Source organism: Malurus melanocephalus, unplaced genomic scaffold (genome assembly GCF_030028575.1).
Source record: "Malurus melanocephalus ecotype Western Australia unplaced genomic scaffold, MMel_1.1 scaffold_337, whole genome shotgun sequence".
Classification (NCBI taxonomy): domain Eukaryota; kingdom Metazoa; phylum Chordata; class Aves; order Passeriformes; family Maluridae; genus Malurus; species Malurus melanocephalus.
In genome coordinates this window covers 27,845-44,312 of record NW_026623569.1, presented here as the reverse complement: position 1 = coordinate 44,312, position 16,468 = coordinate 27,845, and the positions used below count along the sequence as shown (strand labels likewise).

At 35.0% G+C, this 16,468-nt stretch overlaps 1 protein-coding gene across 1 annotated transcript in view; it reads right to left on the bottom strand.

The window, feature by feature from the left end:
* The window catches only part of LOC130580469 (receptor-type tyrosine-protein phosphatase delta), a 115,367-nt gene that overhangs the window by 71,433 nt on the left and 27,466 nt on the right, over positions 1-16,468 (bottom strand). The window contains exons 9-10 of the mRNA XM_057377989.1: positions 11,975-12,087; positions 1,787-1,884 (exon numbers count right to left, since the gene is read on the bottom strand). Coding sequence (XP_057233972.1) covers positions 1,787-1,884; positions 11,975-12,087 — 211 coding nt within the window. The remainder of the gene's footprint in view (positions 1-1,786; positions 1,885-11,974; positions 12,088-16,468) is intronic.

Sequence of the window (16,468 nt, the reverse complement as noted above, 5' to 3'; positions counted from 1 at the left end):
AAAAAAAAAGAACATGAAAGTTGTCCTGTTTACACAGACAGAGAAACTTCTGGAGGAGGAGGGACAGATATTAAGAATTTAATGATTTAATGTATCTTCACAATATTCGTGACAAATTTTCGAACTTGCATTTYGAAGATGATTTTAATGATTAATTATTATTTCTTATTTAAGTAAGAAAGAGAAAATATAAATCACCAAAATTTTAAGGTTCTACTACAGCATAAGAAAACCATGTCACCTCAACACTATGTTCAATAGGTAGTAAAGCTGAATTGTTTATTTGTACAGAAATAATATAACATTATATGACTTGTAAATGCCTTGGAATTCCCTACACAGAAAAACCAATTAATTTCCTCATAGTACAACAGGAAATTATGAAAAAAATTGTACCAAATCTTATCTTTTATTATGGTGAACATTCTGCCACATAAATTTCCCTGTCCGATTATTTATACACTACCATCTTCATACTTAAGAACATCTGATTCATGTATAGAAAAATGAGAAGAATTTTTGTGATTGCAAAGTAAACACCAATCCTAAGTTGCTCTGCAAACATTTATTTCCATGAATTGTTGAAACTATATTTTCCTTTCAATATCTAATGAGATTATTTTTTAAAGTAGTCTTAAGGACTTTCTGAATAGCACATTCAATTAAATTATAAACAATTATAGTTCTTCATCACAGTACATTATATTAATTTTTAACCTTTTCCTTCAAGACTTTTAAAATAGGATGGAAATTCTACAGGGCTTCTGTACCATGCAGTCACATGTTACTGTGAACTAATATGTGAACATCATCCTGAGTGATTTTTACTACACTGTCAGTCTCCATATGAACCTTCAAGTGTAACTAATGTGAAGTGCCTAAAAAATAAGAGCACCATAGGCTTTTATTTTACCATGCTAATGAAGTGTTGGAGAGGTTTAAGCACAGATTAGTGACACAACAGAGTATAAAGAAAACATTGTTTCAGTGATCTCTCTGGGAGCTGTAAATCCTTGGATCACTGACAGGATCACCTGTAGCTGATCTAAAGAACCATTTTTTTTTACAGTAGGTTCAATGCACACTTGAGCCACGTATTTTTGACACAGACAACATTTTGGCATTAAAGAAACAGCTATAATTTACTGGGTTGAATGGATAGCTCCCTATGTCCCTCTAGCCACAAATTACTGACCTGAGAGGCTGTTACTTTCCAAAATACCAATACCTATACTCCACGGGTTACTGACAAGGTGGCTTGTAAATTATTTCTCTCTTCCAGTTAAATTCCTTCATGCTCTTTTAGACCATCATTCACAATTTATCAAAGTAGTATGGTTGACAGGACGAAAGTACAATGTCTTGAAAATGTTACATTAGAAGAGACACAARCATTTGCAAATCCTATCTCATGCAACATTAAAGCAGTGGGACAGAACTTTCCTCAGAGCTTTTGCTGTATGTGCTAACATTACAYAGGAGATTTTTAAAATAATCTAAGGATCTTAAAAAAAACACAGGAAAGATAGATGTTCGTGTATATTAAAACAAGTGCTGAATCATTCATACACTACTTCAAGTCCATGGAACCTGCCTGACATGTGTCCTTATAAAAACAAACAAGATTTTATGAGCCAAGGACCCACCTCACCAGACTAGCTATTTCACACAATTTTTTAACATGGTTTTAATAACATACAAACCTGACACCATATCAGAGACGAGTCTTGGGAAACAGCACGCATGACATTTTAAGCTCGAATAGTAAAGAAGTGGGGAATATTACCTCATACTCCTGTGAGAATTTCAAATTGTCATTTGCTTTCAATCTTTCAATGTGATCTGCAAGTTCCAAGATAGGTATTGGGGGATGACTGGCCATACCTGTTAAACAAGAAAGAACAACAAAATGTAAAGGAAACTACAGTGATGGCATTGCTCTAAAATTTAGAAAATGCAGAAGTTAGAATGTCTAGAAATGTGTAGGTAGTAAAGATGTCATATGTGAGAGAAGCAGGCAAATAGTTTGGTTACTCAAAGCAGGACATGCTCTGGATAGATGAGCTCTGAAGCCAAATTAAAAGAAGTCACCAAGCATATTCCCAAAGATAACATTCCTAGTGTAGAGGAAAGAGTTACTGTCATATGAGTCAATGGGTTTAGCTAGGCACGGAAAAATGAGACAGTTAGACCTGATGTCGACCTCTGCTTTGAGTAATGACTCTTAATGTCATTTCAAACTCCTTCTCCCGCAATGCATGAAATGAAAACTCTATTGAATTAGATGAGGAAATGTGAGCTGAGAAACAGACATTGAAAGAGCCCTAAAGGGGAAAGAATAGTGTTTTGACAGAAAACAAAGTGACTTATGCATAATCAAGAAAAACGAACTTGAATAATGAAGGTTACCAGAGTAACCAGACACCTGAACCTGCAAAGGAAATGGTGAAAAACAAAGAAACCTAAACCAACATAAAACTAACTGATAAAATAAAGCATAAAAATGAAATGGAGAGCTTGAAGATTAATAATAATAATAATAATAATAATAATAATAATAATAATAATAATAATAATAATAATAATAATGCATCAAGGTCTAGAAGACTGACTGTGTACTAAGACTAAATTAGAAATACTTAAAATATTTTACGAAATTTTGAGGTGACTGACATGCAGCTATGAATGACTAGAACAACATGCATCACTGCTTTTAGACAACAGTCACTGAAGACAACATTGGACATAAGACAATTAGAACTTCAAAAATGTTTTCACTAGTAGCAGATTGTAGAGGCAGGGGTTGCACAGTTTGGCTGGACACACATGCTGACTGCACTAGTACCTTAAAACATGCTTAATCTGAAACCCCATTTATCAACCCCTAAAAGTACCTACAATCTACTTCAGGTGTAAACATCTTTGTCCACTGATGAAAGTACTAAGTGAAAAAGAAGAAGAGCTTGGAATTGGACGTACAGATGGGTGTGTAAGGGAGTACAGGGACAGCAAGGCAAAAAAAAAGACAGAAAAGATGTGGGGTAAACTAGAACAATCTGCCAGCTTAAGATTTGACAGGCAAAAATGCAAACTTCCAAAATTCCAAAATGCGCACATAATTCTATTCATACTTTATACTATCACACCTAAAATGAAAGTTGGGTTTTCAATAGCTTAGGGAAGAAATCATAGCTGGCATGAAAAAGTTAAGCTAGTGAACCCCAGGATCTCTTGAAATTATAAAGGGAAAACACTGATGACTCAAGGGGGCTCAAGCTGGAAGGCATGTTGCACAATGCAGTTTGCTTTGTCACCGTGACTTTCAAAAGCATGCCTAAGACAGTTGACTTGCATTTCTTTTAAACAAAGCTGAAAATGACCATGTGGCTACAACACAGTCACGCTATACAATGTGTTCCTTTAATTCTAATTCTTCTTTGTTTTTTTGATTTTTTGACATTCCATGTGTCATAATAGACCCCAAAATAATGTCCAGCAGCACARGCCCTAATTCTTATGACCTTACATATAAATATTTATTTTATGTAATCTTCATAGCACATCTGTGATGGTAAGACATTAAGATAAGTTGTTAGTCAACTAACAACGCAGAATATTCAGATCAGTGGGGAGATTCCTTACAAATTTCCATCAAAAATTAGTCTCTAAGTACTAATTTACTTGATGCAGTTCTGCTTCTCTCCCRTTGTCTTACAAGTTTTACTTAGGACTTGACTACTTTCAAAATGAGTGCGGGTGACAGTCATCTAATAATTACACTGATTGATCCAGATCAAGCACCCCTATGGAAAATATGTGAGTGAAAAGGCACAAGAGAACTCTAGATTGATCCAGAAATGGAGGTGGACTGATGTACATCTAAAACAGTGCTTGAACAGAGAAAATAATAGAGACAAAGATGTTTAGACCTTTTCGAGCGAATCGTGGGAGAGAGTTATTATCATATAAGGACTGAGTGGTAGTTTGGCTAGAGAGGGAGGACACAGAGCCAATCAGGGAGGCGTAGGGGACTGAATTACTGCTCAAAGCTGTAAAAAGTAAAAGCCAATCGGAAATGGGAAACAATTAGTAACAGCAGTAGACCATCATAATCAATCAATCTTGTACATACAGGCACTTCAGACATGCACAAAACAGCGTCTGGAAACGCAACTACGATGTTTAAAGGTGCAGTTACCCTACTGTAAACATAAAGGACATAAACCCAGTGAGTATGAGACTCACTCATCACACAATGAACCTGACTAGATCACCAGTATCATGAACACAAATCATAATAATTAACTTACTGTGAAGGATTTTTTTTTTTTAAGTTGCTGAACACCCATTAATTTTTAAAATTATTTTTGTTGATATGTTTCCCTATAAGCCACTTGACATCTCCAAGGGGAGATTTCATATTAAATGCTTTGTGCCAATATGAAATTTGAAATAAAACCTTATTGTCTAAGGCAAAAAGAGGAATTACAACTTCAGAAACTGATAAATTTTAACTGCATATAAACCCTTCCTCTAAAACTCATTTTCAGCCATTACACTTTGAATAACTTTCCTCAAATTATAGTTGGCARTTAACTTCTGAAGTGAAGTAATTTCATTTGGTCTATTTTCCTGTTTTAAATATATAAAGTGCGCTCTACTGATATAATACAAGTAGCTATTTTTCAAAAAATCTGCTGGAGGACTTTTGTTGTATAATCAGTCTGTCAATCGTAACAAAATACACTATGAATGAACATCTTAAGATATCATCACACCTCATGCAAAAGCATGAGGCTCCTGTTGAGCAAATGCAGAACTTGACTCAAAAGATCMCACTTAAAATACAGCTAAACTCAATTATTTTTGTGGCTACAAAAAAGAAAATACACTTATTTGATGACACATTCCCACACCAATCAACATATGTTATGACAACACAAAAACTTAAAGACAAAATACATCTAAATTACAACAAGATCCTGTGACATGCTAAAAAGTCCAAAGAAATATCATGCTGAAAACATGCTTTCAAATTCTCTTTTAAATAAGGTATCTCTTTTTAAAACCACAAAAAAAGAGATAAAAACACCTGAAAACTCAAATGGAAAGAAAACTCAAAAAAAATCCACATGCAAAACACAATTGAAATTATACCCATTAAAAAATTTGATTTCCATATTTTGTAGAAATTACCAAATGTAATCAATCTTATGCAGCCTAGTAGTAACCCTTAACATGAATTAAATAACAATGTATGCTTTGATTAGAGTGTAGAATTATCTTCCAGTTAATCTGTGGTAAATATATAACTAAGGAACATAGAATACCATTTGTGGTACAATTTCAAGGAAGAACTAAGAGAGCAAGGTCAGAATTCATCTGCATATTAACAGACATGAAACCTGTTAATTATATTCCTTTACCCCAGCTAATCAAGTGGGTGTTTTAAGCTTGTCATTAGTGCGTTAAATTAGGATTTTGTTTGTTGTTAGGGTTTTATGAGAAGGGCTTCTAGAAACATTTATGAAACACACATTTATTTACCAACTTGGAACCGTAGGTTGACATACCCACAATAAACAAGAAATTAAACAAATAACATATTTGGGAGTATACACACTGTAATCTACATGAAATGAAAATGTGACACATGATGGTCATAGAAATTTCTTTAGGAAATGAGTGGTATTTTAGGTCCACATTGAATTAATTTTCTGTGACTTTACAATCTCCTAATTTTTATTTAATAACACAGAACACTCTTCCACATACCAATCTGTGTTGATCAAGATATCCCTTTAWAGAAAAAGGAAGGAATCAGTAACAGTGGCTAATGTTACTGATATTTATCCTTATAAAAAAGATAGAAAGAATAACCTACTTAAAATTCAGACATGGAAAATGGAAAAAAGTAAAGATATCCCTGAATGAGTAGGAATTCAGCATTCATGAAAATGTATCAAGAATGCCTTTAGTACATATGTCAAAAAAAATTACTGTTACTTTAAAATTTCTTTTTCGTAGGGTCAGAACTAGGAAAGCATGAACTCACAAAGATAAATTTACAAAACAGTATCTGAGAGAAATCCATCATTCTGCAACAGCTATTCTAAAAGAATACACGTAATATTGTAAAATTGTTCCATTTTTATCCAGAAGATTTTATGTTCTTCAAAACTAGATCAATTATTCTGGAATGAAGACAGTTTCTGTTTTTTTCTATATTGAAGACTGAGCTTTAACAAGGAGACTTGGGATGTCCATAGCCTCAAAGCAGAAGCACCAACTCTGAGTGACATATAAAAGTCAGCTCTAGCGAGAAAAGGGGAAACTTAATTTTCAGATCCTGATCTAAATATGTTAAATACAATAACATGCCACAAAAACTACAGTCTAAAATCCAGGTGAAGRAAAAAGGATTACCTCTCTTGTGAAGAGAGGAATTTTCAGCTTTATTTCCTAGCTAAGCAGATTTTGGGTTCCTCTAGGTTTGAAAGCAATGAAGAGAAGTGTGATTTGTCCCTGAAGCTTCTACTTCTCTTAGGTGCCTAAATCCTCCATGTGAGACAAATTCATAGCAAGACATATATGTTTGACTGCACACTATGTGAAAGCATTTTAGTCTCTTTTTGCCATGGAGACAAACCACAGTATTTTCTTCAGCATATTCATGATTCTCATAAACAGATGTTGAGTAGATAAACTGTGCGAAGAAATTTCCTGCTGTCTTGCAAAGCAAGTGACTAAATCCAGATAGCACTTTTTCCACCTTTTTCTTATTTGCACCCTTTTCTTCTGAATGTGCTTTWTKTTTTTTTTTTTTTTTCTGCTATATTTCAGACATAAGTTTGTGGAAATTCCTTGGCAACTCAGGAAATAAGTATTTAGGGAGCACTTATCTAATTAAAAAAAAAAAAAAAAAAGCAGTCTTTTACTTCGAGCTGCAATAACTATTTATTTTTCTTGTATTTCAAAGCATCTTATTTAGTTCATAAGATATAATGAGATAATTGTTTAATTGGAACCCAATTACAAAAATTACTTATAAGTGTGACACATTTTATAGTTAAATGAGGATAAAAAAATCAGTCACTTTTGAGGCATGACTYAATTTAGTTCTCTGGCTGATTGGCAGATTGAAGTCTTTGCCTGAGCCTTGCATCTCTCAGAACCCACTGAAACGACTTAATTTCAGTTAATTTTCTCTGCAAAACTGGGCTTTCTTATTTGATGAAACCTTTTGTGAGGCTTAATTGTTACCTCCTTACCTTAATTCTCTCATGTGGCATAAAGACTTCTAAAATTTGTGCATGGGGTTAATGATTTTAATTCTGTGTTTGTTAGGAAACTTGTAGAATGGTAAGAATGTGATAGACTTTTCCTTAGCTACTCCAGTTATGGAAGAATAATAGACCTAAAAATGAAATCCAACTGGGASAATGGGTATTTTCATGTTTACTCTGAGAACCTGGCACTGCTGTGACCCACTCACTGGCATATGGGCTTATCTAACACATACACATTTTTGGATAACACACACGGACATGGGATCTTGTTCTCAGATACAGAACAGTGGGCTATTCCAAATGTCAAGGCAAAATGTGAAATTTATCTATGGAGTTAYTCCCTGCAGTGAGGAGGGAAGCCAGAAATGAATTTGATCCTTCCTGAAACAAGGTAAAAGAAAACTCTTCAAGTCTCTTTAGATTATTGAAAAATGTAATTCTCTAATGACAATAAAAAATAAAAGGAAAGCAAGACATTTCTTGTGCTGGTAGTTTAGACTGTAAAATTTTATGACATTTTTGTKCTGAATTGGCAATTTTATGACAAGAACAACATATTTTTGACAAAATGATTCTCCAAATATCACCAAAGACAAAATAYTGCTTTCCCGTATTTCTGTAAAAAACTTATACTTACTCACCTGTATTGAGAGTGGTTAGAAATTCAAATTACTCCAAGGACTTAGCTGTCAAATTGTTTTGATAGCTATATCTGATCAGATCTTTCCTTACACAAAATGTATGGTTGATAGCATTTTTGGAATGAGGCTGTTTAGAAATCTTTYAAAGTAGAAAAATTTATGACAATCCAAAAATTTATATGAGTGTCTCATTCACCTCTCCAAGTGAAAACTGCCAGTCCAGATATGACAATGGAATTTAGAACCTTTTTCTCTAACACTTCTGTGCATTATGGATTATTTAAATTTTTTTTCCTCTCCCACTGGAAGTAATTGGACAGCCTGGAAAGCTCCAAGGATACTTGGATACAGTGGATACTTTCTCTCATAATCTAAAGAAAGAAATCATTATAATATAAATTATGCCAAATCATCTACCCTGATGCACCTGCACTGATGTGGCATGCACTGGTTATTAAAGTATGTTCACCACTCTGTCCTTTATTTTTTCTACAGGCAACATTGAGAAACACTTCACTGTATGAGGGCGACTGCAGCTTTCTCAGTAAAAAGAACGCAGCGCTTCACCACATTAGCCCTAACTCCTTCCCTCAGGTGCCTCYTTTGCAGTATCCCATCATCTAATTCTGCTCCCTTGTAGAAAATAAAACCCAAACATTTGAAAGTGAAAGAACAACAAACCCTACAAAACCCTGAACATACAGCTTTTCTGTAGTTTCTCTATGCTAATCTTAAAAAATTTTCAATTGCATGTTATTTGCTGGTGTGTTGCTGTTTGGGAGTTGGATAAATATTCTGGTAGGATCTAAACACCTAAGTTAGGATCTAAACACCTACGTTTAAATTTAGCCAGATTTTAATGACATGGTAGCCCTAACTGASGTTAATGTGAGTTAGGTTCTGCTTTTACTAGCACAAGAAGTGTACCTTGACTTCACTGTGGCTGTTTAGTCATTAAGAACACATTAATTAGCAAGTGTAACAGAGTAAGACAAATCTACTGCAGTAAGATTTTTCTCCTTAGTATTTGGTTGTATGCTGAGTAGTATAATGGCCTGACCTATTCTAGGGATCTTTGGAGGCACAACACTAGGAAAAGGATCATCATTTGATACCTGGATTATATTTTTTAATAATAATTTTAATTCTCCAATCTGTGAAAAGTGTTATAGCAAAGAAGAGTTCGCAGCAGAAACAGATCACAGATGTTCTGCTCAAATAGCTTCACAAAAAGCTGCAAACTTCCCAGATAAACTATAGCCCTGAAAGAGAAAGTACACCTTAAATCCTCTCCAGTTCTTTTCAGATCAATGAGGTGGAATTACAGTGTCTACAAGCGCCACAAATTCTGCCATTTCTTAATAACTTTACTTTCTCAATGTAAATTAAGAATTAATTACAATAAATTAATTTTATATGTTAGCACTTGGCAGCAGGGCTTTTTCCCCTTGCATTTTATTTTAATTATGATGAATACTAAATAGATAAGTAAGACTATGCATCTAAATAAATAGAGCACAGAAAATTAGGCTTACATATCAAATTATTATTCCATTATTTATTGGATGCCGAGGGAAACGTAGTGACGATTGATGAGGAAAAGGCTGAAGTAATTACCGCCTTCTTTGCCTCAACTTTTAGTAACAATATCAGCTGTTCTCTGGGTGCACAGCCCCCTGAGCTGGAAGACAGGAATGGGGAGCAGAACGAGGTCCCCTTGACCCTGGAAAAAATGATCAATGACCTCCTACACCACTTGGACAGGCACAGCTGTGTGGAACGGATGGGATACACCCAAGGGTATCAAGGGACTCCTTCCCTCATCTATCAACAGTCCTCTCCAGTGGGGATGTTCCACTGGACTGGAGGTTTCCAAATAGGATGCCTATCAAYACGAAGGGCTGGAAGGAGGATTCAGGAATCTACAGGCCTGTCAGTCTGGCCTTGATGCTGAGGAAGGTCATTGAGCAGATCATCTTTACATCCTGGTTTTTATCAGCAAAAGTGTGGCCAGCAGGGCCAGGGCAGGGATTGTCCCCCTGCACTCAGCACTGGTGAGGCCACACCTCAAATCCTGTGATCAGTTCTGGGCTCCTCAGTTCAAGGACATTGAGGTGCTGGATCATATACAAACAAGGGCAACAAGGCTGGTAAAGGGTCTGTACWGTAAGTTCTATAAGAAGCAGCTGAGGGAGCTGGGGGTGTTTAACCTGGAGAAAACAAAGCTGAGAGGARAATTTATTGCTGTCTATAACTGCCTGAAAGAAGCCAGGTGGAGGCAGCTTCTCCCAAASTAGCAAGTGATACAGGAAAAGGAAATGGCCTCAAATTGTGCTGGGGAGGTTCAGATTAGAGATCAGGAAAAAATTCTTCATTATGGAAGGGTCATCAGGCATTGGGAAGGGCAGCCCCAAAAAGTGGTAGAATCACTAGCCCTCAAGTGTCAAAAAACATGTGTTTGCTGCACTTCATGACATGGTTTATTGTTGAACATAGTGGTGCTTAGTTAATGGCTGGAGTCAATGGTCTTGGAGATCTTTACCAAAAAAAAAAAAAATCTGTAATTCTATTAGGCTATTTACTCAACTCACTATATAATTCTATACAAATAGTGACCTGTTTTAGGCATAAGCTAGATTTTAGGAACTGTCCCATATTTCAAAGACTCGTATGTATATTTCTATTGCTGTAAAACTCTTTAAAACTTTTCTGAAAGTGCTGAGTAACAGCACTTGGAAACAATGACCTTACATTAAGATTGTAGCCTCAAAAGTACAATTGTGAATAAAACTATTCAATTTACTGTGTTTAAGTTCATATGTTAGAGAAGTCCCAGACCATGTCAACAAGATTCCCACACTGAGATGAAACTAAATTAAGAGATGTGCTCCTAAAACACAGTCAATTGCCCCAGCTGCTAGGAGCAGAGTAGTGGGACAGACTAAAAAAGCAAGGCTGTGGTAAAACTCAAGGCTCCAAACTCTTCACTTTCTGCTTCTGCCATGCACATGAAGTGTGGGTCTTTAGCCACATTCATTACTCTGATGGTACACTCTTTCTGAGGCAACATTATCTCAACAGAGTCACTGTTTAGAAGATCAGGAAAGAGATTTGCAAGTTCACGCAATCCTTTACTAGTGTTTAGTATGTCAGCTTCTGCAGTTAATCCTCAGCATCTCAAGCACTTAATTTCCTGTTTTTATGAACTTGAATTCACTACTTTTTCTGCTTAATGTAGTAAGTTTGACAAACACAAGGCTCATGAAAGTTCAGCACCTAATTAGCAACAGACTCCATGCAAATATATTGTAACAGGAAACAAGTCTATAGTGGAATATAACTTAATCAAAACAAAGCCAATTTAAATAAAACTTGACTCCTATAAAGGTGGTAAAATGCTGTTTGAAGTATTACTCTCTTGGTGCTTCTTGACTATCAGATTAAACAGCTTTAGGAAGAGTGCTTAATGAAAAAAATAAGAAAATATTTGGGAGTGTGCTGCTCCTGACCTCAGAACTACTGACATCCTTGACCATAACATATAGCCTTATTTTCAAAGACATGACCATTTATCTAGTTGGTATTTCTTTTCTGTATTGTACATTTGCAAATCAGTGGAACTCACAATTATATTAATATATTACCTGGTAATGCAGTAGATAAAAGGGAAGGTTATTTACAAAGAAGTGTCTGTAAAAATATCAATTAATAAACAGAGGGCTGTACATTTCCCAGTCATATTTTCTAGCATTGTCAGGTTTAACTTGTAATTTTAGCACATRAAGCACACCCATACAGCATATGTGTCTTTGAGCTCTCCTTTACAAAACTTCTGTTTTGTTTCATGCAGGATTTTTCTTTAAATGAAGAAATCACAGAATTATTTCCACAGCTAACAAATATATTTTGCAGCAAAAACCAAAAAAGACCCACCCCCACTGATGAAAATACGTATTTCCAAACAATCAGTCTTTGTTTTCTGTAATATCATCAGTAATCAGGTTGTGATCAAAGAGCTCTCAGTGAGTTCTTATTGTCTCTTACCCGGAGTTTGAAAGTTAAGGCGCCGCAGCTCCACTGGATCTGTGGGATGGTGAGAGGGAACCTCTTTGCTGTTGGGAATGCTGCTCTTTCTAGAATCAGATTCAGCCCTCTTCCTGCATGGAGAAGATGAATACACATAAACAGAAGATAGACATGTTAGCTTGACAAAGTGCCTGAATTACTGTTTAGAATTATATTCTGAAGGTGAGATGTTTATTTCCAAAAAAATATTTGATCCAGTGCAAAGGTAATATAATTATGTGTGGTGCGTAGGGCACCTATAATTTGCAATGGTAAAATGAATCTAAATACAGCAATGTCTGCATTCTGCCCTAAACTGATCCTCCAAATCATCCTTCTGGTCATCCTAATACTTTATTATTATAACATTAAACTTATAAAAATTCAGACAATTCTCCATTTCAAATGTTATCTAACCATATCTTTATAAAAAAGTAGTCAACTCTTGAGCCAAAACACCCCAGGTTATTGTCATTAAGCGTTTTGTATTTTATACAGAGAGCGGTGCATTGTTATWAAAAAATAATTTGCATTCTTTAGGTATTTTTTTGATGTGAGAGAGAATAGTACAGAAGACACCTATTCCAGAAGACATCTATTATTCTCACTTTTTAGGAAGTAAGAATTTGTTCATTTTCCTCTCATCTCTCTAAGAGCTGAACTGTGCAATCTTTGTATGTCTGGCCACATCTACATATACTCAAGGCTTAGATCTGGACGAATATTTATAAAAGGAAGAGTTACTTTGTGAAAAGACAACTGAAATTATTTTAAGGGTAATGATAGCAGAATGCTTTCAAGATGTCCAATATTTACATTAATGTAATGCCAGGTGTTTTTTTGKTTTTTTTTTCCTAATTGACTCACAATGTGATAATGCTAAATCTATTATTACTCCAGTTGATTTCTTGCCGCTTTTGAAATAATGAACACCACGTGACCTGCAGCAAGATTTCAAAAATTATGCAAACAAGTCAAACAACAACACTGTTGCAGGAATTTTTTTGGAAAACACAAGTTCTATGGTTTTATTGAAAAAAGTAAAATGTTTTACTACAGAAACGCTCCATCTGTTCTCCAGCAAATATCTCAACATATGTATTAACTTCTCTTTAGTGAAGCAATAAAAGTTTGAATCTGATTATTCTGTTTTTAGTATTTTAAGACAAAATTATTGTTCATAAACCAATTTGAAATTCCTTTCTTTTGATTTTGATTATTCCAAACTCCTACCACAGCAGCACATGTGGTCAAGTKCTCTTTCTTCTTACTAAAGATGTGTGATGTAATTTTCAAAAACTCTTTTAACTTGTGTTTTCTTCTCTTTTTGTATAGGAATCTTAAGGCTCCTTAAATTTCTGTAAACTGTCCAGTGACAAGYTTCATTTAACTTTTTTTCCACTTGATAGTCAGTACCAGGTACTACTACAATTTCATATTAATCTAATAAAAGAACCAAAGTATCTTCTAATCATGTATTTTCAATACTTATAGGATAACAGGATATGTTTTATTACACATTATTAACTGGAGGATCATTCTGGGGTTTTTTATCTCTTCAGCCTATAGAAGACATCACAATTCTTTCAGATTATGCAATGACTTTGAGAGAGATGGGGAGAAAAATTCCACACAGGACAAATTATATCACTGTATGATTTTCACTTGCAGAACTCTAAGTCAGTGTTGAGCTCATGTATGGAACGTTACAAAGATTCGGAGCAACATACACTTTAACTGCAACCATGTATTCCTTCAAGAACTTTGGTTATAGCAAACAACCACTGATTCAGCTTCACTAAAACACAAATAAAACCATAAGAGCATTGTAGAGCTCTGCTATCTCTTGAAAATGCACCTCATGGAGACACAAAAAAAARSMRKKRAWTTTTTTTTCTGCTCATATTAGATTACTTGTCAGTGCTGTAAATAACATAGCAAATCTTACAGTTGCCTTCATATTGATAGATTACTGCCTACATTCGCTTAAGATTGACAGATGCTTTGTCTTAGATCATTATCATTATTATTTCTTTTTTCTCTTTTTTTCTCCTTTTTTTTTGTATTAAATGAAGAGTGATTATTTTTCACTTCTCACCTGTCAGGTTTACTGCTCCATTTTAATGCAGCAAGGAGGGAAGAAAAGGTGGAATGTTAGTTGACCAGCAGCACAGAGGATAAGCATGGAAACAGGAGATACAAGAAATGCTAATTTGCAGTAAAGATAGATAACTAAAGCAAATTAAGAAATGRTAGCTCAACAAAATACTCAATGCTTTGGAATCATAGAGTTCATGGAGGAAACAAGGTCCAAAGTAAATCTTCTGTTCAAAAAATACACCTCTCTTAAACACTATCTGCCAAGAAATGAGACTTCAAATTTTAGCCAGTGAGATAATGGATAATGGGTGTTTAATTTGACCCGTGAAAATAATGTTAACATTACACTGAAAAATTACATCTCACTAAGATGTAGTTCCCTCTTACATCCTAGAGAGAAAAATGAAAGTGGAGGGCAGACTAGAGTGGGAAGGAGAGAAAGGGAGAAGAGGGAGAAAAAAGGGAGCGAAGAACAAGGTTAAATACATGAGACATGTAAGACTTGTACTAAATTTAAAAAAATGATTAAAAGAAATGAAAACTTCTAAAACTATTCTACAAAACCACATAATAAAACTAGAAATTTTTAGCAGCACTCTGGGAGGCAAGGTAAGCATAAATCTTTTTCCAATTAAGCATTACACACTTTTTAGATTTAGAATGAATGTCATATACKAGAGGTCTACAGTGATCTGCATAGATCTGTACTGATCTAAGATCTATAAAGATCAGTTAAACAGGGAAAATAATTTATTATCTCTTATCAACTTTCTACTATACACACACACTGTAAATATAGTGTTTATCTTTCTGTGTGTTGATCATAACAAACAGCGCTTCCACAAAAAGGGTAGATTCAGACTAGCTAGTAGAAAGAATTTTTTTATGATGAGGGCTATGGAACACTAATTAATTACATTCCCCAGAGGGGTGGTGGATGCCCTGGATACATTCCAAGCCTGGCTGGATGGGACTCTGAGAARTCTGACCTAGTTGAAGATGTTCCTGTTTATTGCAGAGGTTTGCACTAGATGGCCTTTAAAGGTCCCTTCCAACCCAAAAAATGGCAAAAATGGAGTGAGATTTAGCCAATTTACTCGGATCTTTTGATTATTTATAAAGCTCAATGGATTGAAAGATCTGCTCCAGAATAGATGTCTCCCTTCATTATGACTTCAGGGTGGTTTCACATCTGCAAGGACAGAGAACTCTGAACTGGYTAATGTCCAACTGAGTTCCATTTGCCTAGACATACTCAACTGTAACTCAGGAAAAAAAATACTGTGAGGAGAGTTAAATATGGGAASAGCTTGCCCACAAAGCTTGTTGAATTCCCATTCTTAGCTATACAAAACTTGCCTGGATATCCCTCTGAGCAAACTGCTGCTGGTGGCCATGCTCTGAACAGGGCTGGGATGAGCCAAACTGCAGAGGTGTGGCCTTTGATTCTGTGAATCTGTGTATTAATTGTGCACTAACAATGTATTAATTGGTCTCATCTGTGCTGGCTATTATATTGATACTACATCCGATGACAAGAAATGGTACTYTTCAATATTTTTCCCATCTATTACTGTTACCTATTAAGATGCAATGACCTTTTGGCTATATCCTAATATATGACCCAAAAACCTTTCTAAGACATATCTTTGCTTTCAAAGATTTTAGGAAGAGTAAATGCAGAGTCAATAACCTTTATACAACCTGGCAACGAATAACAAAGAGTTCAAAYATGCACTCTTTGTCTTAGGCACAGTTAAATATACTTCAACCCAACCCAAGCAACTTATCCACACAATCTAATAATGTCTGTTTTAAAGAAGGGCAAGACTTCTCCCCATAAAATGATTCTTTTGGAAACTGCAGTCATAATTTCTCTGCGATTGTAATTAAAATGTGTAAGTAGTATTGTAAATCATGAGCTTAGTGGTCCAAGTCTGTTCACAAAGGTTTCTATGGACAAAGGGAATTAAGTGTARTTGACCTTTATTTGAGTTACTACTCTTTGCACTTCAGAAGACATGGTAATTTCTTGCTCTCTTGGTCGTCCTCTTTGCACTGCACATCCTTTAAAATCATCCTCTTTAACATTTTTTGCATGCATGTTCATCATTAGTCGATGCCCTCTACCTTAAYTTTCTTTTCTCACTATCGTACTTGTTGCACTTACAACCCAATATATTCTAGACATATACTTGTAAAATTTACTGTATCCACAATAACTGTTTGTTTGCCTGTTTGTTTTTTTTTTTTTTTTACATATTTTTTCCATCCAATACCTGTAGCCATAGTAAATCCATTTAAGTCAGAAATTAAATTTCACTGTTTTCTCCAAGCAGTATTTTAAATACCCCAACCATCAYTGCTCTTCTA